Here is a 27,292-nt window from a genome sequence, read left to right as displayed (position 1 = left end):
TCTCCTTTGTCTTGATAACGATGAGGTAGAGGTTGTTGTCCTGGCACCACATGGCCAGGTCTCTGACCTCCTCCCTATAGGCTGTCTCGTCATTATCGGTATCAGGCCTACCACTGTTGTGTCATTGGCAAACCTAATGATTGTGTTGGAGTCGTGCCTGGCTGTGCAGTCATGAGTGAACAGGGAGTACAGAATGGGACTTAGCACGCACCCCTGAGGGGCCCCTGTGTTGAAGATCAGCGTGGCGGATGTGTTGTTACCTACCTTTACCACATGGGGCGGCCCATCAGGAAGTCCAGGATCCAGGTGCAGAGGGAGGTGTTTAGTTCTAGGGTCCTTAGCTTATTGATGAGTTTTGAGGGCACTATGGTGTTGAACGCTGAGCTGTAGTCAATTAATAGCTTTGTCACATAGGTGTTCCTTTTGTCCAGGTGGGAAAGGGCAGTGTGGAGTGCAATAGAGATTGCATCATCTGTGGATCTGTTAGGGCTCTTTGCAAATTGGTGTGGGTCTAGGGTTTCTGGGATAATGGTGTTGATGTGAGCCATGACCAGCCTTTCAAAGCACTTCACAGCTACAGACGTGAGTGCTACGGGTCGGTAGTAATTTTGGCTGGTTATCTTAGTGTTTTTGGGCACAGGGACTATGGTAGTCTGCTTAAAACATGTTGGTATTACAGACTCGGACAGGGAGATTTTTAAAATGTCAGTGAAGACACTTGCCAGTTGGTCAGTGCATGCACTGAGTATACGTCCTGGTAATCTGTCTGGCCCTGCGGCCTTGTGAATGTTGACCTGATTAAAGGTCTTACTCACATCGGCTTCAGAGAGCGTGATCACACAGTCTTCCGGAACAGCTGGTGCTCTCATGCATGTTTCAGTGTTATTTGCCTCTAAGCGAGCATCGAAGTTGTTTAACTCATCTGGTAGGCTCCTGTCACTGGGCAGCTCTCGGCTGTGCTTCCCTTTGTAGTCTGTAATGGTTTGCAGGCCCTGCCACATCCGACGAGCGTCAGAGCCGGTGTAGTACGATTCAATCTTGGTCCTGTATTGACGCTTTGCCTGTTTGATGGTTCATCAGAGGCCATAGCAGGATTTCTAATACGTTTCTGGGTTAGAGTTCTGCTCCATGAAAGCGGCAGCTCTAGCCTTTAGCTCAGTGTGGATGTTACCTGTAATCCATGGATTCTGGTTGGTGTATGTACGTACGTTTTCTGTGGGGACGACGTCATCGATGCACTTATTGATGAAGCCAATGAAGCCAATTTGGTAAGACCGATTTAAGTTTCCCTGCATTAACGTCCCCAGCCACTAGGAGCGCCGCCTCTGGGTGAGCATGTTCCTGTTTGCTAATGGCGGAATACAGCTCATTGATTGCAGTCTTAGTGCCAGCATCAGTGCTGACTGGTTATACAGCGTATAACCAGCCAGCAGTATGTTGATAATGTCGTTGTTCCGCCACGACTCCTTGAATCATAAGATATTACAGTTTTTTTCAGTAGTTTAATCTTTGATTATATTTTCCAAAGATAGCACGTTCGCTAGCAGAATGGAAGGCAGTGGGGGTTTATTCGATCACCTACGAATTCTCAGAAGGCAGCCTGCCCTCTGGCCCCTTTTTCTCCGCCTTCTCTTCGCGCAAATGACGGGGATCTGTGCCTGTTCCCGGGAAAGCAGTATGTCATTCAGGTCGGGCTCATCGGACTCGTTAACCTGTCTAGGACTGGCGGAACCCCAGCCAATGAAATTGCAGGGCGCCAAATACAAATCAACAGAAATCTCATAAATCAAATTTCTCAAACATACAAGTATTAGGCACCATTTTAAAGATACAATTCTCATCACTGTGTCTGATTTCAAAAATGCTTTACAGCGAAAGCTCCACAAACGATTATGTTAGGTCACCACCAAGTCACAGAAAAACCCAGCCATTTTCCAGCCAAAGAGAGGAGTCACAAAAAGCACAAATAGAGATAAAATTAATCACTAACCTTTGATGATCTTCATCAGATGACACTCATAGGACTTTATGTTACACAATACATGTATGTTTTGTTCGATAAAGTGTATATTTATATCCAAAATCAAATTTTACATTGGCGTGTTATGTTCAGAAGTTCCAAAACATGGGGTGATTTTGCAGAGAGCCACATCAATTCACAGAAATACTCATTATAAATGTTGATGAAAATTCAAGTATTATGCATGGAACTTTAGATACACTTCTCCTTAATGCGACCGCTGTGTCAGATTTTAAAAAAACTAAAGCATACCATGCAATAATCTTTGTAAGGAGCTCAGAGCCCAAACCAGCCAAAATAAATATCCGCCATGTTGCGCAGTCTACATTAGTCAGAAATAGCATTATAAATATTCACTTACCTTTGATGATCTTCATCAGAATGCACTCCCAGGAATCCCAGTTCCACAATAAATATTTGATTTGTTCGATAAAGTTAATCATTTATGTTCAAATAGCTTCTTTTGTTAGGGCGTTTGGTAAACAAATCCAAACGCGCGTTGAGGTCCGGCCAAACGTTGGACAAAAAGTTAAAAACGTTATATTACAGGTCGTAGAAACTTGTCAAACTAAGTATAGAATCAATCTTTAGGATGTTTTATCATAAATGTTCAATAATGTTCCAACCGGAGAATTCCATTGTCTGTAGAAAAGCAATGGAACGAGAGCTACCTCTCGTGAATGCGCGTGACTGAGATCGAGGCTGCTGCCAGACCTCTGACTCATTCCCCTCTCATTCTGCCCCCCTTCACAGTAGAAGCCTGAAACAACGTTCTAAAGACGGTTGACATCTAGAGGAAGCATTAGGAAGTGCAAAATGACCCATATCCCACTGTGTATTCGATAGGGGCTGAGTTCAAAAACTACAAACCTCAGATTTCCCACTTCCTGTTTTGATTATTTCTCAGGTTTTTGCCTGTCATATGAGTTCTGTTTTACTCACAGACATCATTCAAACAGTTTTAGAAACTTCAGAGTGTTTTATATCCAATACTAATAATAATGTGCATATATTAGCATTTGGGACTGAGTAGGAGGCAGTTTACTCTGGGCACGCTTTTCATCCAAAAGGAAAAATGCTGCCCCCTATCCCAAAGAAGTAAAAGGAAAACAAGGATTCTGACAGTTCGTGGTGAGTTATCGCAGTTCCGATGTCCAGAAGTTATTTTTTGGTCATAAGAGACGGTAGTAGCAATATTATGTACAAAATCATTTAAAATGTAAGTTACAAACAACGTAAAGAAACAAACAAAAACACAATTGTATAGGAACACGTCAGCCTTCTCCGGTGCCTTCTCCAGTGCCTTCTCCAGTGTTTTAGGAATAATAGTTTTTGACACCTCCTAACAGCAGGTGCTAATTATCAATTGTTTTATATTTTTTTCATCCCTCTTTTCCCCAGGGCTTAATTGACTGCCAGGGCATTGGCAGCTGTCACTGAGGGAAAGCAATCTGTTTTGTTTCCCTTGGACATTACTTTAACTTAATGCATTTTTTGTTGTTGAAGGGCAATAGCTGAAAACAATGTTCAGCCAACTCTGAGGCAAGAGGTGCAACTTATTGTTACTGGGGCTTCCTGTCCTGCTGGTTTTACATTTTGTGACAAGGGAATCTGAACTAAACTGAAACTGCATATCAACCCACATGAATGACATTGTTACATAGTTATTAGATCAACTTTATGTCAAATGCTATTGACTGTAGAAACATGAGAGAAGCTTACACACTGTTTAAGTATATATTAAAAAGCATGAATGGGTTGATTGAAATGACTCAGAACTTGAACAATAACCCTGCTATTCAAGCTTTCTCATTGATTTCCCTTCTCTTCTCACTCTTGGTTTCACTGTCAGGCGTTAAGCATTCGGTTGATTTTATCTTGCAGTGGTAAACTGCTCCGATCCAGGCTTTGTGGAGAATGCCATTCGTCACCCGCAGCAGCGTTTCCCCGATAGCTTCAACTATAGAACCAGTGTGATGTATCACTGCAAGAGGGCCTTCTATCTGCTCGGCTCATCACTTCTCACCTGTCAGTCAAACGGCCTCTGGGACAGATCACTTCCTAAGTGCCTTTGTGAGTAATATGCTAGGATTGTCTTGATCAGGGTACAAGAAGTGGCAGAAGTGGAATCTGGGTCCCACTTCATGTGGTTAGTCACTGTTGGAGAATGATAGAAAGTGTGAAATGTACCATTCTTATAGTGGGGAGAATATGGGGATGGTGCAAGGGATTTGTGAAGAATTTATATTGGTAGTGTTTGAAAATAAATAATATAGAAACATTGTCTTTGCTGACAATGTCATATGTAGTGTTAATGTTTGTGATAAAAGGTGCGTTGTAGGAGAAGTGGTAGTAGAAGTAGTAGTAGTAGTAGTAGTAGCAGGAGTGGGAGTAGTAGTGGGAGTAGTAGTAGGTAAACAACTAAAATGTAATTGTGGTAGTAGCTAACACTGAAGGCACAAGAACAATGGCGTATATCCATGATCAACTCAGTATCAACTGTCCTCTCTGAACTTTTTCTCTCCATTTCGCCTGAAGCTATTTCCTGTGGTGATCCTGGCACACCACCCCAAGCTGTCATGTCAGGCAGGAAGTTCACCAACGGCGGCGTGCTCCATTATACCTGCAGCCAGGGCCGAGTGCTGATTGGGAACGCCACGCGCTACTGTCAGGAGGACGGACGCTGGAGTGGGTCACCACCCTACTGCTCAGGTATTTCCATCAGCAGGGGCCTACCACTCTGCCAGCCAGGGGCGACCTGAAGGCTCTAAGGGTGCACAGAAATACCACAGCTCAACAGGTTTCAGGGATGTCAAACCGAGCGTGAAAAGCTATGTATTTCTGTGGGTTTTTCACGTGTGGTAGCTAGAGATGTAAGATGCAAGCACTCTGGGTAGAGCCTTGGTAGCCTTTCATGTTAGTTAAAAGGGAGGGGGAAAAGCCTATTTCCATCTCAGAAAACAGGCTAGAGTGACTGATATGAGCTGCCTATGGGACTGCTGTGGTGAGGGATGGCTGTTTGAGTGTTGGATATTTTCTCTCTCCCTCACGAGGTGGTAGTTCCGGGGAGTGCGGTGACCCTGGAATCCCACCTCATGGCTCCAGGCTAGGGGAGAAGTTCCAGCTGAAGAGCCTGCTGCGATTCACCTGTGATGCCGGTTTTTCCCTGAGTGGCTCACCTGAGAGGACCTGCCTCCACAATGGCTCCTGGAGTGGCACCCAGCCAGTCTGTGAAGGTGAGTCCCCTGCCATATATAATCAACTACTATACCTGTAGATACGTTATCCACTGTGACAATGACTCCCTTGACTGGGAATGAGCATAATCTGGGCATCATTGAGGGCTGATAAGGCAGTGTCATGGTTCGCCTTGTCAGACTGTTTTAATGATCAGTTCTATTGCAAAAAGGAAATATTTTAGATTGTATGGCATTGGACAAATAATTGTTTTCCCAATATATATCGCTATTTAATTGGAAAATCAATTACGAGAACATTGCATGTCTGTGCAATGCAGGGATTTTTTCATAATTATGATAAACAGTACAACTACTCAAGTATGATATATTATAATAACAGTTAAACTGGCTATTTGACAGATTTACTGGTTGCTATAAATGCAACATTTTCACACTCACTTGTCTGAATTTAGGACTCATTGATGTAAGCATGGGTTAGGAGTCCTACACAGACAACCCGCCACCGGTAATGTAGTGTACGATAATTAATTGCTTTAATGCACATTTTCAGAAAGGATTGCTCCACCTATTATAGTCTGCAATTACCTTAATGCTCAGCCATTTTGGGAGGAATTCAAAAGAGGAGAACCCAGGGTTATTTCTGACACTGTTTAATTCTTTGGTTGAAAAATGAAGAGGGAACCTTGAGTGAAGCCAGGAGGGAAGCTTATTGGCACATTCATATGAAGTATAAAATACCTACACACATTATGTACAAAGGTATGCAAATGTGAGTGTACTGAATATCTAAGCTGATCAGGGTTGGGGTCAATTCATAAAGTAAACTAAATTCAAATTCCAAATGTTCCTCATTGAAAAGTTTTGAAGATAATTGGAATTGGAATTTCAATGTACTCCCTGAATTTACTGGAATTTAAATAGAATTGATCTATATTTCTAAAAAAATCTTAAATGAAGAACGTCTTAAACTATGTCTCATCGGCCAACAACATTGATTGAGCTTTATATCTCTGTAATCCAAGAATCAAATACAAAGAATTAGTAAAAATCGAATGAATTATGACCGTCATTATTATGTATGCTCAACATAACGCATATCGTAGCGTGCCTTAAGATTGTGGGTAATTATGGGTTCCTTGTTTTCAGGTTGTTGTTTCTAATTCCTATGTATGTTTTGGTGTTGAGGTTGTTATGAATTCTTCAGCTCTTAGTTGCTCTGTTGTCTGTTTCTTATTTTAACCCAGTTATCATCAGTGTTGTCTGTTAGATGGGGTCGGATCCCCTATGCTAAGTGTTGGTTGACGTTAGCATTTATTATTTTGCATTACCTAGTAGTTAATGTATCACTTAGATAAAGATACATTATTACCAGGGGTGTTTGACTATGCCATTTAGCCCCTAACTCTAAACATAATTAATGTAATACAGATATTTGTTTTGCCCATGTAAGCCTGAGTGGTTAACCTCTAGCGTCGAGCAATCCCATATCCGGGAGCGTAATTATAGCCTCAAGCTCATTACCATAACGCAAAGTTAACTATTCATGAAAATCGCAAATGAAATGAAAGAAATATATTCACTCACAAGCTTAGCCTTTTGTTAACAACACTGTCATCTCAGATTTTCAAAATATGCTTTTCAACCATAGCTACACAAGCATTTGTGTAAGAGTATTGATAGCTAGCATAGCATTAAGCCTAGCATTCAGCAGGCAACATTTTCACAAAAACAAGAAAAGCATTCAAATAAAATCATTTACCTTTGAAGAACTTCGGATGTTTTCAATGAGGAGACTCTCAGTTAGATAGCAAATGTTCATTTTTTCCAAAAAGATTATTTGTGTTGGAGAAATCGCTCCGTTTTGTTCATCACGTTTGGCTAAGAAAAAAAATCAGAAAATGCAGTCTCTACAACGCCGAACTTTTTACCAAATGAACTCCATAATATCGACAGAAACATGGCAAACGTTGTTTAGAATCATTCCTCAAGGTGTTTTTCACATATCTATTCGATGATAAATCATTCGTGGCAGCTGTGTTTCTCCTCGAAGCAAACGAAAAATACACGCAGCTGGAGATTACGCAATAATTGCAACGGAGGACACCAAGCGGCCACCTGGTAGATGTAGTCTCTTAAGGTCAATCTTCCAATGATTTGCCTACAAATACGTCACAATGCTGTCGACACCTTGGGGAAACGACAGAAAGTCTAAGCTCATTCGTGACCCATACACAGCCATATAAGGAGACATTGGAACACAGCGCATTCAAAATCTGGGGCACTTCCTGTATGAAATTTCATCTTGGTTTCGCCTGTAGCATTAGTTCTGTGGCACTCACAGACAATATCTTTGCAGTTTTGGAAACGCCAGAGTGTTTTCTTTCCAAATGTGTCAATTATATGCATAGTCGAGCATCTTTTCATGACAAAATATCTTATTTAAAACGGGAACGTTTTTTATCCATAAATTAAAAGAGCGCCCCCTATATCCAAGAATTTAATGGATTGTCTACTATCTGAAATCAGCATGGCACAACCTTCAAGGGGTATTTACTTTTCATCCAAGCTGAAGGAATTCCTCTCTGATACATCTGTCAGAGAACACTATATATTTTAAAGAATGCCCTGGTGGATTACTCCGTCTCCTTCCACCTTTCCTTCCGTCCTTCATTCCGTCATTCATCGTTTTTATTTTCATCATTAGGTCAGTTTTTGTGCATTTCTATATTTATAAATGTATTATTAATCATAGTTATTCAGTCTTCACGGCAACAGTACAAAGTACAAAGTGAGATAAGCCCGCAGATTGCTTACAGGAGATCAATAACGCTGCATTATTTAGAGGTCATTCATAATTGACGATGGTTTAACGGTTGCTATAAGGGAGTTGAGACGGATCACTGCTTGGGTGATGCAAAGTGGATGGCGGCACACTATTTCTGTGATACAATAATGCTGTGCCCAGGTACTAAATGCAAATTCTCATGCACAGGGGGACCACAACACTGCTGTCACTTGGGAAATAATTACTTTGACGACCACATAATTGGCAGCACCTGATGTGCTTATCAACAAGGCTCAGCACCTGGACAAGGTTGCTGCTGCCCCCTGGATGAATGACGTGTGGAAGGGGTGTATGTGCTATTTAAACTACCTAACCTATTCCCTAACGGTTGGGAAATACATATGGCCACAACAGTCTCCCTGAGGGACTTCATTAACTCTTTATTGGTCCCCTTATTCTCTATATAAAGTGGTTACATTATTATGGGAAGCTGTACATGGGTATTTGCTTCCTTTAACCCACTGAGTATCCTGTTGCAGCCTTGAAGTGATATTATGTCTACACAGAGATAATGCTAAACATTCTTATCAACATGAATAATTAGCAGAGTTCACTGCTCTTAAATGCTCAGCTATTGGCTTTTCTATGACTTGAGCTAATGAGTATACGCTCAATCAACCCTAATTGAGTCATACATACTCAAAGCTTGCACTGTAACATAAGCCCCAGATATTCCCGCTGTAATCAAAAGCATTCATTGCATTTTGAGATCAGCACTTGTAAAAGTGAATGGCAAATGTACACATGGGGGAAAGTGGAGAGCATATTTCCTCACAACGTATGTTACGCTTTGACTGATCCCTCTTTGATTAATGCCCTCTGAAGATTCACATGCCGCTGGTTCTCCCCTTCTGTAAACAAAGATGAAACTGCTTGTGCGGTATTGAGAGTATTTAAGCAGGCTGTGTGAGTGAAAGCTCTGAAAGCTCTATTCTTGTGAGTCGTGTGGTCATTTGTTGTCATATGTCCCCAATGCCTCATTATTTATGGGATGGACTTGTTGTTCCCAATTAACGTAATTGGTTTTTAAAGACGATATCTATCACTGTGTACACAGGCAGCCCAATTCGGATTCTCTTTTCAGTAATTGATCTTTTGACCAATTAGATCAGCTTTTAAAAATATTTGATGTGAAAAGATCTGATGTGATTGGTCAAAAGACCAATTAGTGGAAAGAAATATCAGAATTGGGCTGCCTGGGTAAATGCAACCTTTGAGAGTGAGGATCCCATTTAATTTATAGCCTTCTAAAATGCCACTACAGGTCATTGACAAAGGCTGATACATTTCATTAAAAAGCTTTAACTAATTGGATCAAATCAATAAGTATTTGATTTTAATGTCTTGTTTCTGTTAGATTACAATTAAGTTGATGGGTTGGTCAGCACCTGTAAAATATATTGTACTGAAGAACGATTGGACTTATTATGGGAGTAGATGTATTTCCTTTTATCCACAACCATAGTCAAGAGAGTATGACTTTCATGGTTGCAAGTGACTTTAATCAATTAGACCCCAATATAATTCTAGAATGCTGCTGTAGATTACTGAGAATTTTAAAGATAAAGCACATTTTCTCAAACATTTCAAACAGACATAGCTCAAAAACAAAGATATAGCCCAAAAACAAAAATTACAATTACAAGTTAACTTAGTTTTATAGAGCACAACCTCTTCTATAATATGACACCACATAGGCCTCACGAGTGGCGCAGTGGTCTAAGGCACTGCATTGCATTCGGGGCCGCTAGTCCCATAGGACAGAGCACAATTGGCCCTGCGTCGTCCGGGTTAGAGGAGGGTTTGGCCGGCTGGGCTTCACTTGGCTCATCGCACTCTAGCGACTCTTTGTGGTGGGCTGTGCGCCTGCAGGCCGGGTCCCTGCCAGCTCACCCCGGTCACAGGTTGAATGGTGTTTCCTCTGACACATTGGTGCGGGTTAATGTTTCGGAGAACACATGGGGAGTTGCAGCGTTGAGATAAAATAAAAAATTAGGGGGAAAAAACGGGGGAAAATACAAAATATGTCAATGGGAATAACATTAATTTTGTCTTCCATTGTGTAAAGACACTGACTATCAAAAAATTATTAACACTCAACACACCAAAAAAACCTAGTGTATTTAAATTGTAGTACATTTTATCTAAATTACTCGCTCTAAATGTACCAAGTATAATATACTATACTTAAAAAATATATATACATATAACAAATGTACACATTTATCCAAAATGTGACCAGAGGACAATGTTCAGAAAGTATTTCAAAACCCACACATTTGATTTTAAACTATTCTTACTTCTGTAACAAAGTAAAAATTCCAACAACTTTTCACAGACCATTTCAAAATGTAGATAACCTCTCTCAATAAGATTTAGTACCTCCTCGCCTGACACAAAATGTAGAACTAGTAGCCTACTTTGACAACAATTCAGTGAATGCAACAAATATTAGATAGAGACAGATAAATAGAGATGATACAAAACACAACAACTGTTCAGAGACTATTTTAAAAAGTACACAATTTCCCTAAAAGATTTGTAGGTCAAATTCATATTTCACATGGTCACTTTAGTGTTTGCATTTAGCCTGCAATATGTCATGGAACTTATGGAAGCACGGCCCCATCCTGGAATGTGGCACAGAACACGTAGCGCACCCAAAGAAGGTTTCTACACATCTTCCACTCTTTGGCCTGCGTCCACCCCGGATGCGCACCACACAACCTCTCTTGTGCCCTTCAAACTTCACCTGCTTTCAAATTGTGAGTCCACACGCCCTAATACCACATTCTTGGCTTCTCTCTTCCTGTCATTGTAGCCATATCACAAAGTGAATGCACAAGCTGCATTTTGAATGCCTTCAGGAACCAGTGCCTGCAGTTTCTGAGCGACCTTTGCAGTGTCCCCGACACAATGTACGCATTTATGACGACAATGCTGAGCATCCCCCAAAACACATACTCCCACCATTTTATGCCCGTGCGTCCAAAATTGTAATAGTTCCATAGTTGGTCAAGGTGGTCAACCCTGCCCATTTTATTGGTGTAATCCATTAAAATCTCTGGCACAGATATAAGTTCCTACCACATTTGAAATACAACTCCAAAACCCCTGCCACAAGGGTGAATGGTGGGATCTAGGGCAGACAATGGAAACGTAGGCTCCCCTCTCATGTGTGCTCTCCCTCTTCCCCTACCTCTTCCTCCTCCTCTCCCCCTGGTTCTTCCTCTCCCTGATTCTCCCTCTCCCTCCTTCCCTCCCTCTTCCTCCTCCTCTCCCTCAAGCTATGGTCCAATGGATTGATTTTCATATTATGAGCAATAAGATCTGCTCTTTTAGTCTACAAACGGTGTCAGTGGAGGAGGTGTTAAACCTATTGAAGTCATTACCTGATGGTAAATCTACAGGTTATGGTCTTATAGACAATTTTTTGCTTCGCTGTGCTGCTCCCCATTGCAGTTCCACTGAGATACATATTTAATTGGTCTCTGGAAAAGGGGATGTTTGCAAATGTATGGAAGCATGCGAAACTGTGTCCTATTCCGAAAGACAGCAAAGAACCCATTACTCCTGCCAATAGTCGACCAATTAGTCTACTCCCTACACTCAGTAAGATATTGGAGGGTATTGTGAGTAGACAAATGTGGGAGTACATGGAAAAGAATGATCTGATTACAGCCAATCAGCATGCTTATCGCAAAAAACATTCCACTACCACTGCATTGGTTGACATGACTGACCAGTGGCTCAATGCTATGGATAATGGCAAATTTGTAGGTGTACTATTTTTAGATTTCAGTGCAGCATTTGATTTAGTGGATCATGAAATAATGAATGCATTATGAATGCATTATGGTTTTAAGGAGGTAGCTTTGAATTGGGTACAGTCATATCTGTGGGGCGGCAGGGTAGCCTAGTGGTTAGAGCTTTGGACTAGTAACCGAAAGGTTTCATGTTCAAATCCCCGAGCTGACAAGGTACAAATCTGTTGTTCTGCCTCTGAACAGGCAGTTAACCCACTGTTCCTAGGCTGTCATTGAAAATAAGAATTTGTTCTTAACTGACTTGCCTAGTAAAATAAAAATGTAATTAAATATCTAACTGACAGGAAACAGTCCACCTATATCAATGGTTCATTTTCTTCCCCTAATGTGTTAAACTGTGGAATACCGCAGGGCAGCTGCCTTGGGTCACTTCTTTATTTAATATATACCAACGACCTTCCCTATGCATTGGTTGAAACTCAATCTACTATATTTGCAGATGATACTACAATTTATGCAGCAAGACAATCGGTTCAACAGGTACAGCGGGCTTTACAAGGAGATTTGGAGAATATCAGGAAGTGGGTTTGCCTAAACCAACTTGTTTTAAACACCAAGAAAACCAAAGTTATATTGGTCTGTTCAACTGAGAAAAGCCCAAAACAGCATGGGATACAATTAAGTATGGGAGGAGTACAAATTGAAGAAGTGGCAGAAACCAAACTATTCGGGGTGCAGCTAGACAACTGCTTATCATGGTCGTCTCAAATAACTAATCTATGTTAAAAAAAAACAGCATGCATAATCAGAAGGATAGCTAAATATTTACCAGGAAAAATTATTCAGCAAATAACACAAGCATTAATTGAGAGTCAGGTGAACTACTGTTCGGTGGTCTGGGGAAATGCATCATCAAGTGAAGTTAGGAGGCTGCAGAATGCACAGAATAAAGCAGCAAGGATTGTTTTAAGGTGGAGATATGGTTCTTCTGTTGCAGTCATGCGTAGTGTTCTCGGTTGGTCATCAATCGACAAGGTAATTGAAAAAAAACATGCTTATTTTATAATATACATCATTTAAAACGGCCAAGTTCTATTCAAAACTGTATTCAGTTGGTAAGAGATAGATGTTCCGTAAATACTAGGAATAGATTGTCCACCATCTACGCGTTATCCAGACAGAAAAGAGAAATAGGCCAAAGAACATTTCGATTTAGAGAAATACAGAAATTGAATAAATTAACTGAGCAAACTAATGGGGATCCTGATAAACCTTTCAATATATAAATTTAAACATTATTTTAAAACAATTAAAATATAGTATATAGAAATGTTGTGGGACTATAGTAGATGAAGAATCAATATTTTTTAGATTGAGTATTTATTGGGTCATTATGCTAGTATATTATGTACAGTGGGGCAAAAAAGTATTTAGTCAGCAAACAATTGTGCAAGTTCTCCAACTTAAAAAGATGAGAGAGGCCTGTAATTTTCATCATAGGTACACTTCAACTATGACAGACAAAATGAGAAAAAGAATCCAGAAAATCACATTGTAGGATTTTTAATGAATTTATTTGCAAATTATGGTGGAAAGAAAGTATTTGGTCAATAACAAAAGTTTATCTCAATACTTTGTTATATACCCTTTGTTGGCAATGACAGAGGTCAAATGTTTTTTGTAAGTCTTCACAAGGTTTTCACACACTGTTGCTGGTATTTTGGCCCATTCCTCCATGCAGATCTCCTCTAGAGCAGTGATGTTTTGGGGCTGTTGCTGGGCAACACGGACTTTCAACTCCCTCCAAAGATTTTCGATGGGGTTGAGATCTGGAGACTGGCTAGGCCACTCCAGGACCTTGAAATTTTTCTTGCGAAGATACTCCTTCGTTGCCCGGGCGGTGTGTTTGGGATCATTGTCATGCTGAAAGACCCAGCCACGTTTCATCTTCAATGTCCTTGCTGATGGAAGGAGGTTTTCACTCAAAATCTCACGATACATGGCCCCATTCATTCTTTCCTTTACACAGATCAGTCGTCCTGGTCCCTTTGCAGAAAAACAGCCCAAAAGCATGATGTTTCCACCCCCATGATTCACAGTAGGTATTGTGTTCTTTGGATGCAACTCAGCATTCTTTGTCATCCAAACACGACGAGTTGAGTTTTTACCAAAAAGTTTTATTTTGGTTTCATCTGACCATATGACATTCTCCCAATCTTCTTCTGGATCATCCAAATGCTCTCTAGCGAACTTCAGATGGGCCTGGACATGTACTGGCTTAAGCCGGGGGACATGTCTTGCACTGCAGGATTTGAGTCCCTGGCGGCGTAGCGTGTTACTGATGGTAGGCTTTGTTACTTTGGTCCCAGCTCTCTGCAGGTCATTCACTAGGTCCCCCCATGTGGTTCTGGGATTTTTGCTCACCGTTCTTGTGATAATTTTGACCCCACGTGGCGAGATCTTGCGTGGAGCCCCAGATCGAGGGAGATTATCAGTGGTCTTGTATGTCTTCCATTTCCTTATAATTGCTCCCACAGTTGATTTCTTCAAACCAAGCTGCTTACCTATTGCAGATTCAGTCCTCCCAGCCTGGTGCAGGTCTACAATGTTGTTTCTGGTGTCCTTTGACAGCTCTTTGGTCTTGGCCATAGTGGAGTTTGGAGTGTGACTGTTTGAGGTTGTGGACAGGTGTCTTTTATAATGATAACAAGTTCAAACAGGTGCCATTAACCTCTAGCGTCGAGCAATCCCGTATCCAGGAGCGTAATCATAGCTTCAAGCTCATTACCATAACGCAACGTTTCCTATTCATGAAAATCGCAAATGAAATGAAATAAATATATTGAAACACAAGCTTAGCCTTTTGTTAACAACACTGTCATCTCAGATTTTCAAAATATGCTTTAACCAAAGCTACACAAGCATTTGTGTAAGAATATTGATAGCCTAGCATAGCATTAAGCCTAGCATTCAGCAGGCAACATTTTCACAAAAACCAGAAAAGCATTCAAATAAAATGATTTACCTTTGAAGAACTTCGGATGTTTTCAATGACGAGACTCTCAGTTAGATAGCAAATGTTAATTTTTTCCAAAAAGATTATTCGTGTAAGAGAAATAGCTCCGTTTTGTTCATCACATTTGGCTTAGAAAAAAAAACGAAAATGTAGTCACTTACATCGCAGAACTTTTTTCCAAATTAGCTCCATAATATCGACAGAAACATGGCAAACGTTCTTTAGAATCAATCCTCAAGGTGTTTTTCACAATTCTATTAGATGAAAAGTAATTCCTGGCAGTCGGTTTGTCATCAGAGTCAAACGGAAAAATACTGCAGCTGGAGTTTACGCAATAATTGCGACGGAGGTCACCAAGCGACCCCCTGGTAAATGTAGTCTCTTATGGTCAATCTTCCAATGATATGCCTACAAATACGTCACAATGCTGCAGACACCTTGGGGAAAACGTGGAAAAGGTAAGCTGACTCCTAGCTCCTCCACAGCCATATAAGGAGTCATTGACATGAGGCGGTTTAAAAAAATGCGGCATTTCCTGATTGTATTTTTATCTGGGCTTTTTCTGTAACATCAGTTCTGTGGCACTCACAGACAATATCTTTGCAGTTTTGGAAACGTCAGAGCGTTTTCTTTCCAAAGCTGGCAATTATATGCATAGTCTAGCATCTTTTCGTGACAAAATATCTTGTTTAAAACGGGAACGTTTTTCATCCAAAAATCTGTATTAACTATATCGAAGAAGTTAATACAGATAACGAGTGGAGGACAGATTGTAGGTGACCAAATACTTATTTTCCACCATAATTTGCAAATAAATTCATTAAAAATCCTACAATGTGATTTTCTGGATTTTTTTCTTCTCATTTTGTCTGTCATAGTTGAAGTGTACCTATGATGAAAATTACAGGCCTCTCTCATTTCTTTAAGTGGGAGAACTTGCACAATTGGTGGCTGACTAAATACTTTTTTGCCCCACTGTTTGTTTGTAATAGTGTGTTATATGTGAAGGTGTGTTTGTATTAGAAATTGTATTTTAATATTTAAGGACTCTTGGAAGATTAGTCCAAATGGGGGACTAAAAGAGATCCAAATAAAATAAAATAAAATCTATGTTCCTCTTCCTCCACTCTCCTCTCCCACCTCTTCACTCTCCTCTTCCTCTCTCCCTCTCTCCCTCCAATCTCCCCTCGCTCCACTTCACCCTCCACAACTCTATTCCACCAATCATCTCTAACTCCTCTTCCTCCCTGCCTTTTGCTGCTTAGCCCTGACTCTCCACATCACTTCCCTCGCTTTCATTGAGCTAGAGAAATAGAGTAACAGAGGGAGACCAGACAAGCAACAAATAGGATACAATTGTGGTCAAGATCATAATCTCTCTCCCTCTCACACTGTCTCTCTTTTCCTTTCTCTCTATTTCCTTTTCTCAACCATACACATCACATAACTGCATTTGACACTAGCTAAGTAAGTGAAAGTGAAAAAATATACAGTGCATTTGGAAAGTATTCAGACCCCTTGACATTTTCCATATTGTTAAGCTACAGCCTTATTCTAAAATTGATTAAATAACATTTTCCCTAATCAATGTACACACAATACCTCATAATGACAAAGCGAAAACTGGTTTTTAGATTAAAAAACAAACAGAAATACCTGTATATAAGTATTCAGACCCTTTGCTGTGAGACTCGAAATTGAGCTCAGTTGCATCCTGTTTCCATTGATCACCTGTGGTAAATTCAACCGATTGGACATGATTTTGAAAGGCACAAACCTGTCTATATAAGGTCCCACAGTTGACAGTTATGTTAGAGCAAAAACCAAGCCATGAGGTTGAAGGACTTGTCCGTAGTGCTCCGAGACCGTATTGTGTCGGGGCACAGATCTGGGGAAGAAAAAAAAAATGCCTGCAGCATTGTAGGTCCCCAAGAACACAGGGGCCTCCATCATTCTTAAATGGAAGAAGTTTGGAACCACCAAGACTCATTCTAGAGCTGGCACCCGGCCAAACTGAGCAATTGGGGGAGAAGGGCCTTGATCAGGGTTCCTCTGTGGAGATGGTAGAACCTTCCAGAAGGAAAACCATCTGCAGCACTCCATCAATCAAGCCTTTATGGTAGAGTGGCCAGACAAAATCCACTCCTCAGTAAAAGGTACATGACAGCTTGCTTGGAGTTTGCCAAACAGCTCCTAAAGAACTCAGACCATGAGAAACAACATTTTGTGGTCTGATGACATCAAGATTGAACTCTTTGTCCTGAATGCCAAGCGTCACGTCTGGAAGAAATCTGGCACCATCCCTACGGTGAAACATGGTGGTGGCAGCATTATGCTGTGGGGATGTTTTTCAGCGGCAGGGACTGGAAGACTAGTCAGGATCAAAGGAAAGATGAATGGAGCAAAGTACAGAGAGATCCTTGATGAAAACCTGCTCCAGAGCGCACAGGACCTCAAGACTGTGCCGAAGGTTCAGCTTCAAACAGGACAACGACCCTAAGCACACAGCCCAGACAATGCAGGAGTGGCTTCGGGACAAGTCTCTGAATGTCCTTGAGTGGCCCAGCCAGAGCCTGGACTTGAACCCGATCGTACATCTCGAGAGAGACCTGAAAATAGCTGTGCAGCGATGCTCCCCATCCAACCTGACAGAGCTTGAGAAGATCTGCAGAGAAGAATGGCACACCTGTACCCAAATACAGGTGTGCCAAGCTTGTTGCGTCATACCCAAGAACACTTGAGGCTGTAATCGATGCCAAAGGTGCTTCAACAAAGTACTGAGTAAAGGGTCTGAATACTTACGTAAATGTGATATTAAGTTGTTTTTTTTATACATTTTCAAAAATGTGTAAAAAACTGTTTTTGCTTCGTCATTATGGGGTACTGTAGCTAGCTCTCCCAGTCTCTCTCTTTTGCTTCTCCTTAATTTAGGAATACATTTATTTGTTCAAAACTGTTCAGCTATTGCCTTTTTCTCACTGAGTCAACTACTCATCACATTTTATGCACTGCAGAGCTTTTTGGTATTTGGTATTTTATCAGGATCCGCATTAGCTGTTGCAAAAGCAGCAGCTACTCTTCCTGGGGTCCACACAAAACATGAAACATGACATAGTAGAGAACATTAATAGACAAGAACCGCCCAAGAACAGAACAACATAAAAACAAAAAAGGCACTCGTAGCCTACATATCAATGCATAGACGCAAACTATCTAGGTCAAATACGGGAGAGGCGTTGTGCCGTGAGGTGTTGCTTTATCTGTTTTTTGAAACCAGCTTTGCTGTTTATTTTTTAGCAATATGAGATTGAATGGAGTTCCATACAATAATGGCTCTATATAATACTGTGTGCTTTCTTGAATTTGTTCTGGATTTGGGGACTGTGAAAAGACCCCTGGTGGTATGTCTGGTGGGCTACGTGTGTGTGTGTCAGAGCTGTGTGTAAGATGACTATGCAAACAATTTGGGATTTTCAGCACATTAATGTTTCTTATAAAAAGAAGAAGCAATGCAGTCAGTCTCTCTTCTACTCTTAGCCAACAGAGACTGGCATGCATAGTACTTACACTGTATATCAGCCCACTGATTACAATGAAGAGCAAGACGTGCCGCTCTTTTCTGGGCCAGCTGCAGCTTAACTAGGTCTTTCCTTCCAGCACTGGACCACACGATTGGACAATAATCAAGATTAGACAAAACTAGAGCCTGCACAACTTACTTTTTGGAGTTTGGTGTCAAAAAAGCTATCTGTATTACGGACAGAGCTCTCCCCATCTTTACAACCACTGAATCTATATGTTTGACAGTTTACAATCTAAGGTAATGCCAAGTAATTTAGTCTCCTCAACTTGTTCAACAGCCACACCATTCATTACCAGATGACCAAATATAGATTAATTCTAGAACTTAGGGAATGATTTGTACCAAATACAATGCTCTTAGTTTAGAGATGTTCAGGACCAGTTTATTACTGGCCACCCATTCCAAAACAGACTACCAACTCTTTGTTAGGGTTTCAGTGGCTTTATTAGCTGTGGTTGCTGATGCGTATATGGTTGAATCATCAGCATACATGGACACGCATGCCTTGTTTAAAAATATTGAAAAGAGAAGAGGGCCTAGAGAGTTGCCCTGCGGTACACCACACTTTGCATGTTTGACATTAGAGAAGCTTCCATTAAAGAGAACACTTTGAGTTATATTAGATAGATAGTGCTGAATCCACAATATGGCGAGGTTGAAAAGCCATAACACATGTTTTTTTCAACAAAAGGTTATGGTAAATATCAAAGGCTGCACTGAAATCAGTACAGCTCCCACAATCTTCAATTTCTTTCAACCAATCATCAGTCATTTGTGTCAGTGCAGTACATGTTGAGTTCCCTTCTCTATAAGCATGCTGAAAGTCTTTTGTTAATTTGTTTACAGAGAAATAGCATTGTATTTGGTCAAACACAATTTTTTCTAATAGTTTGCTAAGAGCTGGCAATAAGCTTATAGGTCTACTGTTAAAACCAGTAAAGTCCGCTTTATCACTCTTGGGTAGTGGAATTACTTTGGCTTCCCTCCAGGCCTAAGGACAAAGACTTTCCTCTAGGCTCAGATTAAATATATGACAGATAGGTGTGGCTATAGAGTCAGCTACCATCCTCAGTAGCTTTCCATCTAAATTGTCAATGCCAGGAGGTTTCGTCATTATTGATCAATAACAATCATTTTTCCACCTCTCCCACACTAACTTTACAAAATGCTTTTCTTTCATTCTTTTTTTATGCATGAATATGATGACTCACTGTTCGTTGTTGGCATTTCCTGCCTAAGTATTCCCACTTTGCCAATTAATTAATAATTAAAATAATTGGCAACATCAAATGGTTTTGTGATGAATAAGCCATCTGATTCGATGAAAGGTTGTGTTGAATTTGTCTTTCTGCCCATAATTTCATTTAAAGTACTCCAAAGTTTTTATCCATCATTCTTTATATCATTGATCTTGGCTTCATATTATATTTTCTTCTTCTTTTTGTTGAGTTTAGTCACATAAGTCAGCCAGTCAGATGTGCAGCCAGATTTATTAGCCATTCCATTTGCCCCATCTCTTTCAACCGTACAGTTTTTCAATTTCTCATCAATCCATGGAGCCGTAAGAGTTCTAACAGTCAGTTTCTTAACAGGTGCATGTTTATCAATAATTGGAAGAAGCAATTTCATAAACTCAAGTGCAGCGTCTGGATGCTCCTCATTAAACACATCAGACCAACAAATAGTTTTAACATCATCCACATAAGAGTCACAACTAAATATTTTGTATCTCTTTTACACAATTTTAGGCCCAGCTGTAGGAACTTTGGCTTTCCTTGATATAGCCACTATATTGTCATCACTGCATCCAGTGGGTACGGATACAGCTTTAGAACTAAGTTTTACAGTATTAGTAAAAATGTGATCGATACCTCTGGATGGTCTTGTTCCTGTAGTGTTTGTAAACACCCTGGTAGGTTGATTAATAACCTGAACCAGATTACAGGCACTGGTTACAGTAAGAAGCTTCCTCTTGAGTGGACAGCTTGATGAAAACCAGTCAATATTCAGGTCCCCAAGAAAGTAGATCTCTCTGTTGTCACAAACGTCGTCAGGGAAATGACCGGACCAAGGTGCAGGGTGGTGAGCGTACATTTCTTTTAATTATGAATGTCGCCAACAAAAACAACAAACAACAAACGAACGTGAAGCTTACTAGGGCTACACAGGCCACTAACAAAGCCTAAGTATGATTACCAATCAGAGACAACGATAGACAGCTGTCCCTGATTGAGAACCATACCCGGCCAAAACATAGAAACAGAAAACATAGAATGCCCACCCCACATCACCCCCTGACCTAACCAAATAGGGAAATAAAATGTCTCTCTAAGGTCAGGGCGTGACATCTGTTTACATCACATACATTATCAAGCATTTCACACATACTGTATAGATACTGGCTGTTTGCACTTGGTGGACGATAGCAACACCCCAAGTGTCAATTGACAGCATACACTGTTTCTGGTTTCTGGTTGATGACAACAGCCACATGAATATGACAACAGGTTGTTTGCAAGTTAATCTTGCGATATTGACACTGATATTATTGTTAGAAAAACAAGGCAGTTCGTGACCGCTATAGTAATTTAAAGAAAGGCAGTCGACGGCCGCTATGGGTTCTAAAGTGTTAATGATAACAATCAATGTAGGGTTTATTTACCTTAAATGTATCTTAAAATATTTTTTTAATCTATTGATGTTTTTTCAGCGGTTTCCTGTGGGAATCCAGGTACGCCTGCCTACGGGAAGATTGTCTTCAGTGATGGAATACTGTTTTCAAGCTCCGTGGCATATGCTTGTTGGGAAGGATATAAGACTTCCGGCCTCACCACTCGCCACTGCACCACCAATGGCACCTGGACCGGCTCGGCCCCAGACTGCACAGGTATGGTGCTCAGTGGCGATTTTAGCATGTAAATCTTGGTGGGGCAAACATAAAAATATATTGTTTTATGAAGGCCAGCAAAGCCTACACATCACAACACTAAACAATACATTCAACTATAACGGTGATAAACGGTGCCCACAAACTGTTAGGACAGCAGAGTCCAAACAGCAGTCCCAACACCTTACCACTGCTACACCTGGCAATCAGCAGAGCCTTGTCTGGCAGCGAAACAATACATTCTGCCTCATTTACTACCATTTAAAAAAATATATAGCTGATATGGGTGACTGGTCCATGGCGTTACCCTATTTTTCGTGATATGGGTGACTCTGCCTCATTTACTACCCTTTAAAAAAATATATAGCTGATATGGGTGACTTGCTTAAACATATGTGGTTTCTACTGACAATTGAGATGTACAAACTATGGCACAAGGGAACAACAAGCGGATAAGAGGCAATCCGTAATTTCGATTAAGACATTATTGAGCAAGCTAGGACGGCCGTAGTCAATATAACTATGTGTTCAGCACTTTTGAAATGTACAGCGACAGAATTCAGAACATTGGCCATTCTTACAGTATTCTCCCTGTACAACAAGTCAGAAATTAGGCTATATAAATATGGCATAAAAGCAGACAATGAAAGCTCTTACAATATTAAATTATTGCATTAATCTAAAACAGGCTATAGGGCTACATGTGCACCATCATGTCAGAACAGTACGCTAAGAGGGAGGAAAGGAACCAAATTATTAGCATGAGGCACATGTGCTACTAACAGCTTACTATACAACATTCACTTAATATTACTTTCTTTGCTACACTATACATATCTCCCTGGCATATTACATAATTTATTCAGCAGCATACAATATATATTTTTGGACTCACCTTGTTGTGGAAGTTGGCACAGATGTCTTTCTTGTGGGCCGAAATCACAACCCTGAATTCTGAGTTGGATGACCGTTCAACATTTTTTTCCGTATTTTCCCATTCTGACATAGTTTTTTCCGAGTTCCCAGTTGTCTTGAACTTACTGAAGCCTGAGATTTTCCAGTTCCAAGTTTTTAATTGTTTTGAACGTGTCAGAAATGCTGGATTGACAGCATGGCCAAAGTATTCAAACTATTCTGGGCCATGGCGTTACCCTCTTTTTTGTGATATCCAATTGGTAGCTATGATCTTGTCTCATCGCTGCAACTCTCCTACGGACTCAGCGAAGGTCGAGAGCCAAGCCGCACTGCTTCTTGACACACTGCTCACTTAACCCGGAAGCCAGCTGCACCAATGTGTCAGAGGAAACACTGTCAACCTGAGCCAATCATATCAGAATATTACCAACCTGTACGCTCCGGCTCTGCCTCACCTGCCCAGAATGACGCGTCGCCACTGATAGGAGCACTACAGTGGACTCGTCTAACACACATCTTGTGTTCATTCAATCTAGACAATGAGACGTGGCCACAATGCACCTAATCCTACATGCCACGCTATGCTTTTGATTATGCTTGGACAGTACTGTCTATGACTATTTGACCAATTCAACAGTGATCAGCTGTGGAGATCCAGGACCTGTTGCCAATGGGATTTACATAGGGAATGAGTTCACCTTCAACAAGACTGTTCAGTATCACTGTAACCCAGGCCACGTCATGGACACTGTCGGTACGTCTGTGCTCCTCTGCACCAAGGACGGGTCTTGGAACCAAACCAAGTCTAACTGTAAAGGTAATTCAACTTTGGTTATGACTCAATAATACTTGTCGTTTGCTTACAAAGAAACAAACATTTCAACTTTAATTTCTTTACTTAGGGCTGAGATGAGAAGGCGCAACCAGAGAAATATAGTACAGATATTACAACAACACCCCAGAATTTCAAGCACTCAGAGATCAAAAGATTTCAAAAGTTTTTTGATCCTGTTTGGAGTAGTTTCTCTACCTTATTGGAACAGCAAGCAAAATTATTGACTTGCACAGACTGAAGGGATGTTATCCATGAAATGTGTAAGCTCTGTGCTATCAGATGTCAGACATCAAACGTGTGGAGAAAACAATGTATCCAGTTAGTGGTGCAATGCAGGCAAGCATAGAGCAGGGAAGTCTCCTCCTGAGCAGATTGACAGGCAGAGAATGAATGTGTGCACTTCACATATTATTCCCCAGAGTAGTACTTTAGCAAAGCAATTGCAATCCTGTGGGTGAATACTGTTTAATATGCCAGAAGTTCCTGTTTTAGAATTGTAATATTTTATTGTCTCAGCGGGAGTGTTAAGAAATTACAGTTCATGCAATACCCTGCATATAATCAAAAACAGATACACTTCCCATAACGGATATGTATTGTGATTAAAGGGACGGCTACTTCCCAATGAATTACATTACTTGCCATTAATAGGCAAGTGAAAACCCTTTCTCCCTGTTGGAGAACGGATATGATAATCAAATAGGATATGAACCATTGTAAATCCTCCATTCCCTTCTCGTACATCAATAGATATGTTTAGAAAATTGAGGCGTTTTGAGTTAACATACAGTACTTCCTCACTCAAAATATTGATATTGTTTTGCCCCCACATCAGTGATCATGTGTGGCCATCCTCCGGCTGTTCGCAATGGGAAGGTTGAGGGATCAGACTTGCAGTGGGGCTCCAGTGTCACCTATAGCTGCTTCGATGGGTACCAGCTATCCAGCCCTGGAATCGTCTCATGTGAGGGGAACGGCACATGGAGAGGAGAGATCCCTCATTGTCTTCGTAAGTTGAAATTCAAGTTATTTTAAGACTGAAACTGAGCACTTGATCTAATCTTTAGTGCAATGGCAGTGTGCTCAAAGCTTAGCTATTTGCCTATTGCTGGTTTTTGTAATAAATGTAATTCTATAGTAGATACATCAAACTAATGAAAGCAGTGCCTTTCAAATGAAATGTGCAGTACCTGGCCTACTTATCCTTCCTATAGCCCTGTTAAAGTAGTGCTGCTGGAGGGTGCATGACCAGACTAAACCCTCTGTGTTATGTCAGATTTGACAGATTGTGAAACTGTTGTGACAGACGCAAACATTTTCTTGATCCCTCAAGTATCCGCAGCTAGGTCTGCCCATAACATGAGCATTACAAGGTGCATGGATGGAGTCTGCTGCTGAAGCCTGCAGGCCCTTGATCATAAGCTCCTGACACAGTGTCAGAAGTAGAGCCAGAATGTTCAGAAATTGCATGCACAGAGTGAGTTTTCGTCTGCAGGAGAGCCCACTCTGTAAAATAAACTCCTCATGCTATGGGTCTGAAACAGGTCTGAGTGACTTCTGCCGCTAAACTCTTTGTGGAACATTTAAGTGAGGCATTTCGCAAACATGAAGGACCTATTATGAAAAAGCAACTTGAAACCATTGTATTATCCATTATAAAGAGCAGGACTAGTTCACACACTTTTTACACTCACCTACATTATATCAGGGGTTCCCAAACTTTTTCACTCAAAGCCCCCTTCCAGCATTGTCTAACATCCCACCCCTCTAATTTCCTTGCACTTCTATACATTTTTCTATGCCTAATGTCTATTCATGTGATATTTGAGTGACTCAAACATTACAACAAAAACTATGGGCTAAGAAAATCTTAACTGACATGGGCTAGTTGATCTGGACATTTCTGACAAGTTATAAATACAGTGCCTTTGGAAAGTATTCAAACCCCTTGACTTTTTCCACGTTTTGTTAGGTTGCAGCTTTATTCTAAAATTGATTAAATAATTTTTTCCCCCATCAATCTACACACAATACCCCATAATGACAAAACAAAAACAGGTTTTTAGACATTTTTACACAAATGTATTAAAAATAAAAAACTGATATGACATTTACATAATTATTCAGACCCTTTACTCAGTACTTTGTTGAAGCACCTTTGGAAGAGATTACAGCCTCGAGTCTTCTTGGGTGTGACACAACAAGCTTGGTACACATGTATTTGGGGAGTTTTTCCCCATTCTTCTCTGCAGATCCTCTCAAGCTCTGTCAGGTTTAATAGTGACGTTCCTGCACAGCTGTTTTCAGGTCGCTCCAGAGATGTTCGACCGGGTTCAAGTCCAGGCTCTGGCTGGGCCACTCAAGTACACTCAGAGACTTGTCCCGAAGCCACTCCTGTGTTGTCTTGGCTGTGTGCTTAGGGTCGTTGTCCTGTTGGAAGGTTAACCTTCACCCCAGTCTGAGGTCCTGAGTGCTCTGGAGCAGGTTTTCTAGTCTCCCAGTCCCTGCCGCTGAAAAACATCCCCACAGCATGATGCTACCATGTCCTCCAGACATGACGATTGGCATTAAGGCCAAAGAGTTCAATCTTGGTTTCATCCGACTAGAGAATCTTCTTTCTCATGGTCTGAGAGTCCTTCAATGCCTTTTGGCAAACTCCAAGTGGGCTGTCATGTGCCTTTTACTGAGGAGTGGCTTCCATCTGGCCACTCTACTATAAATGCCTGATTGGTGGAGTGCTGCAGAGATGGTTGTCCTTCTGGAAGGTTCTCCCATCTCCACAGAGGAACTCCAGAGGTCTGTCAGAGTGTGGGACTTACAGTGCCTTGCGAAAGTATTCGGCCCCCTTGAACTTTGCGACCTTTTGCCACATTTCAGGCTTCAAACATAAAGATATAAAACTGTATTTTTTTGTGAAGAATCAACAACAAGTGGGACACAATCATGAAGTGGAACGACATTTATTGGATATTTCAAACTTTTTAACAAATCAAAAACTGAAAAATTGGGCGTGCAAAATTATTCAGCCCCCTTAAGTTAATACTTTGTAGCGCCACCTTTTGCTGCGATTACAGCTGTAAGTCGCTTGGGGTATGTCTCTATCAGTTTTGCACATCGAGAGACTGACATTTTTTCCCATTCCTCCTTGCAAAACAGCTCGAGCTCAGTGAGGTTGGATGGAGAGCATTTGTGAACAGCATTTTTCAGTTCTTTCCACAGATTCTCGATTGGATTCAGGTCTGGACTTTGACTTGGCCATTCTAACACCTGGATATGTTTATTTTTGAACCATTCCATTGTAGATTTTGCTTTATGTTTTGGATCATTGTCTTGTTGGAAGACAAATCTCCGTCCCAGTCTCAGGTCTTTTGCAGACTCCATCAGGTTTTCTTCCAGAATGGTCCTGTATTTGGCTCCATCCATCTTCCCATCAATTTTAACCATCTTCCCTGTCCCTGCTGAAGAAAAGCAGGCCCAAACCATGATGCTGCCACCACCATGTTTGACAGTGGAGATGGTGTGTTCAGGGTGATGAGCTGTGTTGCTTTTACGCCAAACATAACGTTTTGCATTGTTGCCAAAAAGTTCAATTTTGGTTTCATCTGACCAGAGCACCTTCTTCCACATGTTTGGTGTGTCTCCCAGGTGGCTTGTGGCAAACTTTAAACAACACTTTTTATGGATATCTTTAAGAAATGGCTTTCTTCTTGCCACTCTTCCATAAAGGCCAGATTTGTGCAATATACGACTGATTGTTGTCCTATGGACAGAGTCTCCCACCTCAGCTGTAGATCTCTGCAGTTCATCCAGAGTGATCATGGGCCTCTTGGCTGCATCTCTGATCAGTCTTCTCCTTGTATGAGCTGAAAGTTTAGAGGGACGGCCAGGTCTTGGTAGATTTGCAGTGGTCTGATACTCCTTCCATTTCAATATTATTGCTTGCACAGTGCTCCTTGGGATGTTTAAAGCTTGGGAAATCTTTTTGTATCCAAATCCGGCTTTAAACTTCTTCACAACAGTATCTCGGACCTGCCTGGTGTGTTCCTTGTTCTTCATGATGCTCTCTGCACTTTTAACGGACCTCTGAGACTATCACAGTGCAGGTGCATTTATACGGAGACTTGATTACACACAGGTGGATTGTATTTATCATCATTAGTCATTTAGGTCAACATTGGATCATTCAGAGATCCTCACTGAACTTCTGGAGAGAGTTTGCTGCAC

At 41.0% G+C, this 27,292-nt stretch overlaps 1 protein-coding gene across 1 annotated transcript in view; it reads left to right on the top strand.

The window, feature by feature from the left end:
* Nucleotides 1-27,292, top strand: part of LOC109898910 (CUB and sushi domain-containing protein 1-like) — a 218,863-nt gene that overhangs the window by 177,187 nt on the left and 14,384 nt on the right. Inside the window, 6 exon segments of the mRNA XM_031836493.1 lie at nt 3,905-4,093; nt 4,559-4,732; nt 5,074-5,256; nt 21,142-21,318; nt 22,871-23,050; nt 23,904-24,077. Of these exon segments, the coding sequence (XP_031692353.1) occupies nt 3,905-4,093; nt 4,559-4,732; nt 5,074-5,256; nt 21,142-21,318; nt 22,871-23,050; nt 23,904-24,077 (1,077 nt within the window).

This window comes from Oncorhynchus kisutch, linkage group LG11 (assembly GCF_002021735.2).
Source record: "Oncorhynchus kisutch isolate 150728-3 linkage group LG11, Okis_V2, whole genome shotgun sequence".
Lineage (NCBI taxonomy): Eukaryota > Metazoa > Chordata > Actinopteri > Salmoniformes > Salmonidae > Oncorhynchus > Oncorhynchus kisutch.
The sequence above is the reverse complement of the archived record's forward strand: the minus strand, read 5'-3'. Positions and strand labels throughout refer to the sequence as shown.